Source organism: Cricetulus griseus, chromosome 6, assembly GCF_003668045.3.
Source record: "Cricetulus griseus strain 17A/GY chromosome 6, alternate assembly CriGri-PICRH-1.0, whole genome shotgun sequence".
Classification (NCBI taxonomy): Eukaryota; Metazoa; Chordata; class Mammalia; order Rodentia; family Cricetidae; genus Cricetulus; species Cricetulus griseus.
In genome coordinates, this window is record NC_048599.1 from 89,705,201 (window position 1) to 89,716,683 (window position 11,483).

The window sequence follows — 11,483 nt, forward strand, 5'->3', positions numbered from 1 at the left end:
TTTTGTTAAATATTAGAATCATATTCTGTTGTATAAGTACTGCAATAGTGTGAAGTACAAAGTCCTAAATACATGCATATATATCTTCACATGAGGACATTTTTTTTTGCATGGGATTGATAGAGGCAATTTGGAAATAAAAGTAAACAGGCAGGCATCTCCAGAAGCAGAATCGTTCTTTAATCAGAACAACGGAAGGTCCAAGTGTCTCCGTGGAGTGGAGACTATGCATGTACACATATCATGAGGGTCTTGGGGTCTTATAGGATGGAAAAGGAAGAGGTTTGGGGATGGAAGAGTCCACCTGGTCCGGTCCCCCTGAAAGTGGTAGACAACATGAGGTTAGGTATGTGGACCTCCTTATCAGATGCTTCCACAGATGTCATCAGTCAGGAGCTTCTCAGGCCACCAGTGGCTTTAGGTCATTAACCCTTCAGACACAACTGGCAACCAGCATATAAAAGTACCACTAAACAGAACAATGAGATTGACCTGGGTTCAAATGAATATATTTCAACAATAAAGTACATCATGTAAAAATGTAAAATATAAGTGAAAACCACAGAAACAGCTGACCTAAACAAGGGGGAGCTCTTGGTCACCATACTGATAGCTGGGAAACCAGCATGGAACTGATCTAGACCACCATGAATATGGGTGTCAGTGAGGAGACCTTGGAATATATGGGGTCCCTTATAGTAGATCAGTATGTATCCATATCCCTAGTATAGGAATGGACTTTGGAAACCCATTCCACATAGAGAGATACTCCCTCATCCTAGACACACATCCTAGGCCCTAACCTAAAGGATATGATAGACTCTGAAGGCCCCCCATGGAATTCTCAACCTCCTTGGGGAGCAGCAATGGTATGGGATAAGTAGGGTGTTAGTCTGGGGCAGGGGAGGAGGGAAAGGAGGGGGAACTGGGATTGACATGTAAAGCAATCTTATTTCTAATTTGAATTAAAAATTGAGAAAAAAGTCTGTAGACATTACATCAAAATACCAAGTACACTATATTAAGAAAGTATTACAAATGAAATAAAAATGATAATATAACTGTCTGAAAAGAAGGCAAAGAGCATGAATATCTAGTTAAAACAAGACACAACTTGAATTAACACAAAAATATTAAAAAGTATGTAACTTCATTTGTAATAATAATCCATAGAAATGAGGATGTAGATTTAATCCTCCCAAATGGAGGATGTTTATGACATTTGAAAACACCTGTGCTTTCTGGAATGTTATAGAAGAACATTTGCATATTCCTGGTAGAATTCTGATGGTGAAGCATTTGAAGAACCATGAATTATACATGAATTTGTCCTATGATACCAAGTTAGCGCTCACTTAAAAGAAACTCTGTCCCTAGGGCATATTTTGACTTACATCGCTCAATTTGTCATTTGTTTTACATATTATCAATAATGTGGAGAATGGATACATATATCATGTCTTGTATTGGCATAGACTATACCAATGAAACTGATGTTATATGAATCCATATGCATATGCTTAACAGTTTTAGTTAAAAATGAAAAAGTTTTTAGAGACACAGAATTATTTTATATTCATCAAGTTTTATCTAGCCAAATAATAATGTGTAATTCTACAGATACGTAAACACCTAACAATGATAAGATACATTAAGTTATAAGAAGTGTTTTTATAGAAAGCTCAATTTTTAGTATCAAAATATATTAAAACAATGTGACATCACATAAAGTTTAAGGAGTGAAAACAAAGGGCTCATTACCTCATTTAACATTTTTGAAGATCATTTCAAAGCATATGCTATGAATCTTTATATTTTAATGAAGATTGGTAGACTCAACAGAAGAGATATAATATTTTAAAAATGATTACTTGAGCAAAAATTATGATCTTCACTTATAAATACTCTCCCTGTCATCATTCTTTTTTATTTCAATTAATTACTACTCATATTAACATATCCATCCCCCATTCCCTCGCCCTCCCATCCTGCCATGTTCCCCACCAACCACCCACCCAACCCATCCTCCAACTCCTCCCCAGGGATAGTGAGGACCCCCACCAGGGACCTTCAAAGTCTGGCATATTGTTTGGAGGTGGGCCTAGGCCCTCCTTGCTGTATCTAGGCTACAATAGTATCCCTCCATAGGGAATAGGCTCTCAAAGTCCATTGTGCTCTAGGGATAAAGACTGGCTCCACTGTTAGAGGTCCCACAGACTGTCTTGGCCTCCTAGCTGGCACCCACATTCAGAGGGCTTGGTTTGGTCCAATGCTGTTTCCCCAGCTTTATGACAAGGGTCTCAATGCTATCAGTAGGTCAGTTAATATTTTGGTTAATGTTAAAAATTGTTCTTCTAAACAATTAATAAATTCCTAAAATTAACCTAATAAAACACTCAATACCAAATTCATTGCATTTAGGAAGTAATTGAACTCCTGAAGACCAAACAATGAACCAATAAAATAAATATAACTTATTTGAAAATATGCAAAAATAAAAAGCATTTCAAAATATGACATTAAAAGAGTTTAAATGGATACCATGCACATGCATAGCTAAGTAATAAGAAAATGATAACACTTAGGATAAAAATCTAAAATAAATTTAATAATTTAAAAATATAATAATTTATAAATACACGAAACAATGCCTTAGACTTTTTCACAAAAGAAACTGGAACAAGCAATGAGTAGGTTAAAGTGTGATCATGAGGTCAGAATTACACAGATACACAGGACTACCATGCACTGTTAAGGTTAATTCATAATGAACAGGCTAAGGCTGAGTAACTGTCGTGGCACAAATGAAGATGTTCTAAAGAGACAGTTCTGCTCTCTCTGATACCACACTACTGAAAAAAATGGATCACCACCACCACCACCACCCCCATCAGATACTCTCTAGGAATCTTATGCTGTGTAAGGGTAAAACATAAGAAATTGGTGTCAAGCAAAGGAGGATCTTGTACCCTTAGAATTGATTGGCAACTATCAATTAATTTTGAAGGAGAGACTAGAACTGAGTCATTGATGTTTGACAGGATAACACAGCACCTTGACCAAGATTTCATACGTATGCAAAACTCCTGCATTGTATTTAAATCTAATACTCATTTTATGATCACAAAGAACTTGGGATGTCACTGAGCCCTTTTATTCTTCTTCTAAATATGGCTTTATTGTATTAATGGTTTTGCTTTTTTTTTTTTGTTCATTGATAGTTATGCTTTTAATTCTGCTACTGAGGTTGAGTATCCAAGCCTGGCTTATTAGAGTTGTCAAGATGCACAAACACATTCTATAACTCTAATGAAGGAATGGACAAGTTACAAATTGAGGGTCATAGATAAATATAAAAAACACATAGTACATCCAACAAAAAAATTGTGTTTCAAACATCCATATGCAATGATGTCATTGGTTCAGTTGAAAGACACATTTTCATGAAATGATATGAAATATATATATGTGTGTGTGTGTGTGTGTGTGTGTGTGTGTGTGTGTGTGTGTGTGTGCGTGCTTGCGTGCTTGCGTGTGTGTGTCCAAAAACTTATATTACCTTATAGTTTGGATTAAAAATAAGCAAACAATTTCTTCTTTCTATGGATGAAAAGAATCTGCAAAAACTGAAGAAGTCACCGCATTGGATAATTACTTACTTTGCAACTCTAAGTCAATGTGAATCCTATGGATACAATCATGCTTTTTGTTGATTAAAATAAGCACTATTCTGCTCCAGTCCCTGAATTATTATGCTACAAAAAATCACTGAGATTACTCTTTAATCCTCAGCTAACAAATTAATGCAAATTAGTAAATTCTACTTGTGAGTTAAGAGATAAAAATATAATCAGTGGCAGAAAAAGGTTCGTTCATTTAAAACACAAAGCATTTTTTCATATAATAACATTTTACAGAATTGTGAACATGTCAACTTTACCCGACAATCATTTCTGCATAATTTTCCTCATTGCATTTTTCACATCTTTGTTCCTCAGACTATAGATGAATGGATTTAACATAGGACTTACAAAGATATAAAAAAACAGCTACAATTTTCCCTTGTTCTACAGATGTCTCTGAAGGGGGCCTCAGGTGCATGCAAAACAATGTTCCATAAAAGATGGTTACAGCTGTCAGATGGGATCCACAAGTGGAGAAAGCCTTGTGCCTCCCTTCTGCAGAATGGATTCGCAGGATGGCTGAAAAGATGAAAATGTAGGAGATAAGGATGATCGTGAGAGAACAGGTGAGGTTGGATCCAGCCACCACAAACATGGCAGTTTCTTTGACATAGGTGTCTGAGCAAGCAAGGACCATGAGAGGGGGGTCTGCACAGTAGAAGTGATTGATCTCATTGGGTCCACAAAAAGTCAAACGAAGCATCAGGACAGTCTGTATCAGACCATTTACAAAGCCATAAATGTACTGTGCAGCCACAAGGGAGAAGCAGACACTTCTGGACATTTTGCTAGTATATAACAAGGGTTTACATATGGCCATGTAGCGGTCGTAAGCCATCACTGCAAGCATATAATAATCTGTGATCACAAAGGCAATAAAAAAGTGGAATTGAATAATGCAGCCAATAAAAGAAATGTTTTTTCTCTTGGATAAAAAGTTAAAGAGCATCTGAGGAGCAACTGTGGTGGCATAACAGAGATCTACAAAGGAGAGATGGCTGAGGAAGAAGTACATGGGAGTGTGAAGCTTGGCGTCACTTCTGTTTAAGAAAATCATGGTCACGTTGCCAATCACTGTGATGAGGTAGATGAGTAGGAAGACCACAAAGAGCACAGGCTGCAGCTCTGCTCGATCTGTTAGTCCTAGAAAAATAAACTCAGTCACTGCTGTGTAGTTTTTCTTTAGCATTTTGTTTTCTTGGTTCCAGACAAGGTCTAAAGAGGAACAAATTTAAAGTATATGATTATTGTTGTACTACATGCAGCATGCCATCATTCTGTGTGCTACTGAGGTCTCTTTCTTTAAACTTATAAATGCACATGATAGAAAAATGATTCAGAGGTTACCAGTCCTTATTGCTCGTGAAGAATACTGGGTTCAGATCCCAGCATCCATATGGGGTCTCACACCCATCTCTAACTTCAGTTCCAAAGACTACAGTGCACTCTTCTGGTCTCTTCAGGTATAAGGTACACACATGAGGCACATAAATGCATGCAGGCAAAATACTAAGATACATAAAATAAAATAAATATATCCAAAACAAATTAAAATAAAGTGGCTTAGGGATGTGTAGTTAATGTTTTAAAATCCCATCAAATTAATATGGAGCTGTGTGTGTGTGTGTGTGTGTGTGTGTGTGTGTGTGTGTGTGTGTGTATGAGAGAGAGACAGACAGAGAGAGAGAGAGGGAGAGAGAGAGAGAGAGTCCAGTCATCTCCATCCATGTATACTCTGTTATCCCTGAGCATGATGTCTTTTTCCCTAAAATGATTTTTGCCTAAAATGATCATTTTCCACAAATATACCTTTGGGTGTGCTTCACAAAGTGTTAGACATTGAAATTTACTTCATTTTCCCTAACTAATCAAGTTGGGGAACTAAACTGAATCATGACACATAGCCACGTAAGTGTAAGATCTCTCTACACACCTTTCAGAACTCAAGATATCTTCCAAGCCATATCTTCATTCATCAACTGAAGTTCCTCATCCTAAATAGCCTACCTCATGAGGCTCTCATACCAACAAAACTCTTAAAAACAACAAACAAACAAAAAACATTAGCTCAGTGTCTGCATTTTTTTTGCCTAGGTACAAAAATAATTTTTGGGGGGGAGAGAGCACAAGTCAATATTAGATATTTAAGCATACAAAATATCTATAACTAAACACATATGGCATACATGAGGGAATTAAATGCTATACAAATGCATGTGTACATAGTTGTACATGTGCATACATTGGTGGTGGCACATGTTTGTGAGAGGCATTGAAAATTTCCTGCTCGTATAGCAGGAGTTAATGAAAGAAAATGAGAAACAAATCCTCTGACCATAATGATTTTCTATATCTTTATTTCCATCTAACACTTGTAGAAAGTTTCAATCATACGGAAGCCAGATTTTATACAGGTTTTTAAAGCATAAATTATATATTCTTTTATAGTTTGTTGAAGCAACAATCATGTTATGAATATACCTGTGATAAAACTGCTACCATTACTGCTTCACAAATAAGGAGCTCACAGACACCATATCATGGAACACCTTCATTCTCCTTTGATGACAGAAGTCCACATATATCAGGATTGTAACCTGGCTCATTCATGATAAGCACAGTACCACTGGCTGAAAGCAGTTAGTTAGGCAATCCATAAAGGCATCTTGCGCATTGCCTTTTGTTGCTCTACAAATTAGGACTTAGGTTTTATTGTATATGATATTAAAATACAAAAGAAAAGTCAAATTGGTAAATGAAGTCTTACTTTGAGAAATATAGAAGACCTTCAGAAGTGATATTACCTAGTAATTAAAGTAGAATTCAGGTCTACTTATTTTATCTATTAAAATGTGTATGTCTAGATTCTAAAACTAAGAAAGAATGATTACTAATCCTACCTGTGAAAGGAGAAATAATTTTGCAATGGCAGCATCTATGTGAAGAAGCTGCATTATTTATAAGAGCAAGCTGTCATAGATCTAATTCCCTATGGTTCAATTATCACTTGCAGTAAATTGTTTGGATTATAAATAATCTCTAGTTTCCTGTTCTAAAACTCTAAATCCATTGAGAACAGTTTTGCTCATTCTCCACAGTCATCAGAGATTCAAATCTTCCAAGAGTGGTAAGCCAAAGGACACTTTACTTATTTCATCTTGTGTTAAACAACTTTATTTTAAATTGTTAATATACTAATGACTGATGATAGGGAGCCCAGGGTTTACCCCCATTTGTTTATCTAATTCTAAGTGATCAGTCCTTAACTCATAAACATACAAGTAACACTAAATTAACTCAGCAGGTTGCATTTGTATATTTATTTTTATACATTCACATATAACACTGGTAATTAAGGAAAAGAATGCCATTAATTTGAAAAGGAGTAATAGGGCAGAGAGGGAGTTAAAAAGAGGAAATGGAAGAGTGGAAATTTATTTATTTTTATTATTTCTTTTTGATATAGAGACCTGGCTACATAGCTCTAGCTAGCCTGAGGCTCCCTATGAAGACCAGACTTGCCTAGAGATTCACATCTGCCTGCCTCTGCTTAGAATGCTGGCATGAAAGCATGTACCACCACACCTGACCTGTAATTATAATTAAAATAAAGATGAAGAGATAAATAAACCTTTTTAAAAGTATATTTTAATATATAAAATACTTTAAAATATTGGATGGACATTTTGGAGTGTAGAGAATGGTAAAACTTTAGTTAACTTACCTTGAACTGACTGTTGCTGTTTTTTAGTGTCTCATCTATTTTAGTAAAAATAAGCATTTAATAGAATACCTGTGTGCTCTCAAATATAGCCAGTGTGATTAAGAGACTCCTTTTTGTTCCAAGTGTACTCTCTTTTATTCTCATATTTCTAATTATTTACTCAGCCTGGAGTTATGGATTTCATGAATAACTAAATTGGTTTTCAATTAAAGTTGACTTTGACTAATGAGAGGAACCAGGGAATTGTCCAAGGCAGGATAAGCAAAGGCACTCTTTGTCCTTCTCCTCCCCTCTTGTCTTAATGTGAGCATGATATGGTTTCCTTGTCCATACAAGGAGAACTCCTTCTTGAGAGTTTCTTGCAGAAGGAAATAGCATAAGATGTTCTTTCTCTTTCTGGCTGTAGCTCTCAATGGCTCTGCAGCCAGTAGCACTGTCCTTGGTCCCCAGGGCCTCAAAGTGGGGAATATTTTCTGCCATAAATCTCTGTTGCTTCAATTTCATTAAATTCATTCTTTAAGGTTGCCTTTGTTCTCATTCATCAATAGATCTTACTAAGCTCAGAGAGTAGAGTAGGACTCTGCATTAGTGCTATGTCTCCAATCTTGACCAAAGTGACACCTGTTATGTATTTAATACATATTACAGTGGGGTAAAACCAGTCACAATAACTATTTTGTATTTTGTTAAATGTTTGAGGTGTTTTTGGTTTGCCATTGTTAGAAGTAAGAGGGTAAAATGATTCACCTTCCATCTGGGTCCTGATTCAGTTGCTGAATGGAGAGTCATAGGACAGTCAAATGCTATAATTACTAGCAATATGCAGACAAATACAACTTTCACCATACTGCTTAGGAATGATTTCTTTTCTATCCCTCTGTATGGATATAACCTAGGTACAACAGAACAAAGATTGAACACCCAATACCAAGTCCTACAATCGTTTGCATAAGCAGGAATACAAAACATAAGCTATTGGCAAGAGTACAATTTGGCAAAGCACTGACAATACACAAAAGAGTAGAGATGTTCATATATCTTAAACTCAAAATCATCAGCACTTTATCAGTGATACATATTTATAATTGCATGAAGTATGTCAGGATTTCATATCAACAGGAAAGCACAAATAATTAAATATTATTCCTTCAGAAGAGAACAGAACAGATATACATGCTGTGAAAAAATGGTATATGGACAGGGACTACACAGTGAAAAATGCACCAAGATGAATTAGTATATATAAGTCTAGCCATATTAGTGAAAATACAATTGCAAAAGAGAAATGACCAGTTTCCTTGTGTGATGTTTGAACTCTAGCAAAACCATGTTATAGTGACCCATGAATATATATACACCAAGCTACTGAGGTGATTCAACAGAGGATCTAGAAACTTTCAAGTTTTTCCTGCAGGAAATTAGGACAGAAACAGATACTATCAGGGAGAACTTCTATTTCAAATATCAGAAAGAACTGGGACATCATGTGACAATCTGATATAAATGACTTGAATGTACAAGAGGAGAAATTATAACATAGTTTTGGCTGTTAATGAGCTGTAAATAGTTTGCTTCAAACTAAAAAAATAATGCAATCTCAAAATAATGGAACACTATAGGTGAATATTTAGTTGTATGTGGACTGGAATTTCTGAGGGCTAAAAATGTAATAAGAAGAAATATGAGCCTGCTGGATATGTAATGTAGCAACATCTTTGACTGGAAAGATTCCTCATTAGTGAATGCACTGATACTCATCCTGAAAACCTAATTTGATTCCTATCACTCACATGGCAGTATCTTAACCACCTGTTAACTCCAGTTCCAGGGGATTCTTCATTCATTTCTGGCTTGCATGGGACATACATACACCTGGTACACAAACACCTATTCAGGTATAGCACTCATTTACATAAAATAATAAATAAATCTCAAAAAATAAAACCTTAAAATAACATGCTAGCACTTCAACACTGACAGAAAACATACAATGGGAACCTATGCAATCATGTAGATAACATTTAGATATAAAAGTAGGAGAGGAAATTGTTCAATAATTAATAATTTTAAATTAATAGAAAAATATGAACATTATAATATTAAAATCAGCAAAGGATGGAGCATGTCACTAGAGCAATCTAAAATTGACACACAAATGAGACTGTTAAAATTTGATGCATTTTATGCACAAAATGGCTATGCATCAATATGGGTAAAGAATCAAACCACGGTATATTTGTAGTCACTAGACAATGGAGTGGAAGAAGAGCATAGGCACACTGACAGGAATGCATGCTCAATACCAGAAGAATGTCAAGGGAAATTTGGCATTTCCATAAAGATCATAGGTAAAGATTCCATTAGATCAATAAAATCATTTGAAACATCCACTTGCAGTAATAATCTGAGATATATCACTGAAAATTTTATGAGCTAACATATAAAAAATCTTTAAAAGAAAGAACTGATCTACTATGGTTAGAAAATTTCAGGAAAGAACTTTGAAGAAAATATACACATAAATAAAAGATCTTACTGCCACAGCGTTGGGCAATTCTACCTTTGATAACTTATCTGTCCTTTTCCGTATTGACTTTATCGAGCAATCACCAACTTGGTTTTTCAATTCTTCTTTATCATTCATTATAAAACATCACACACTACTGTACTTGATGTCACTTGTGAGAGCCAGAAATTAAAATTAATCCATGGCAGAAAGTGATTTGGTTTTTGAAATGCCTCTTGGTTTAGAGCAAAGGGGCTGGATACCCCTCAACTTACTTCATGAACATTTCCTTCTCCACCACTTTCCTTATTGCTCTTTTCACATCTTTGTTTCTCAAGCTATAGATCAAAGGGTTTAACATTGGACTTACAAAGATATAAAAGACAGCCACAATTTTCCCCTGCTCTACAGACTTCTCAGAAGGAGGCCTGAGGTACATACAAAACAAAGTCCCATAAAAAACAGTGACAGCCACCAAATGGGATCCACAAGTGGAGAAGGCCTTACGCCTCCCTTCTGCAGAACGGATTCGCAGGATGGCTGAAAAGATGAAAATGTAGGAGATAAGGATGATCATGAGAGAACAGGTGAGGTTGGATCCAGCCACCACAAACATGGCAGTTTCTTTGACATAGGTGTCTGAGCAAGCAAGGACCATGAGAGGGGGGTCTGCACAGTAGAAGTGATTGATCTCATTGGGTCCACAAAAAGTCAAACGAAGCATCAAGATCGTCTGTGCCAGGCCATTTGCAAAGCCATAAATATATGGGGCAGCTACAAGAGATATACAGACACTTCTGGACATTTTGCTGGTGTATAACAAAGGTTTGCAGATTGCCATGTAGCGGTCATAAGCCATCACTGTGAGCATATAGTAATCTGTGATCACAAGGGCAATAAAAAAGTGGAATTGTATGAAGCAGCCAATAAAGGAAATGGTTTTTCTCTTTGATAAAAAGTTAACCAACATCTGAGGAGTGACATTGGTAGCATAACAGAGATCTACAAAGGAGAGATGGCTGAGGAAGAAGTACATGGGAGTGTGGAGCTTGGTGTCACTTCTAATTAAGAAAATCATGGTCACGTTGCCAATCACTGTGATGAGGTAGATGAGTAGGAAGACCACAAAGAGCACAGGCTGCAGCTCTGCTCGATCTGTCAGTCCTAGCAAAATAAACTCAGTCACTGCTGTGTAGTTTTTCTCTAGCATTTTATCTTACTGACATCAAACAAGGCCTAAAAAATGAAATAACAATGGGTTTGTTTTTTCACTTCTGCATTGTTCCAGTTATGTTATATGATGCATTTTCCATCTTTCTCAAACTGTTAACATATATAACATAAAGAAATAGCCTAGTAATCATTTGACCAATGTTCTAAGCATCTAAATTAATAGAGAAATAGTGACAGCAGAAAGGTAGATGATATATCAGTAGATGGGTAGATAGATGTTAGATTGGTCAATAGATAGAAAATAGTTAGATCATTGGTTGTCAGCCTTCCTAATGCTGCAAAACATTAAAAAGTTCCTCATGTTGTGGTGACCCCCAACCATAAAATTATTTTCGTT

General features: G+C 35.9%; 2 protein-coding genes across 2 annotated transcripts; both read right to left on the reverse strand.

Annotated features, from left to right (window-relative positions):
- Positions 1-3,947: 3,947 nt before the first annotated feature.
- On the reverse strand, positions 3,948-4,872 carry LOC100761084 (olfactory receptor 1030-like). Its single transcript, XM_027421215.1, is given in 2 exon segments — positions 3,948-4,043; positions 4,045-4,872. Coding segments are annotated over 2 exon segments (924 nt in total).
- A 5,312-nt stretch (positions 4,873-10,184) lies between these two features.
- LOC100760796 (olfactory receptor 1030) lies at positions 10,185-11,123 on the reverse strand. The gene has a single exon (XM_027421216.1). It carries the CDS (start codon positions 11,121-11,123, stop codon positions 10,185-10,187), a length of 939 nt encoding a protein of 312 aa, XP_027277017.1.
- Between the last annotated feature and the right edge of the window lie 360 nt (positions 11,124-11,483).

Excerpts from the sequence above, each read along its gene's own strand:
- LOC100760796 (XM_027421216.1), bottom strand. The coding sequence starts at position 11,123 with ATGCTAGAGAAAAACTACACAGCAGTGACTGAGTTTATTTTGCTAGGA.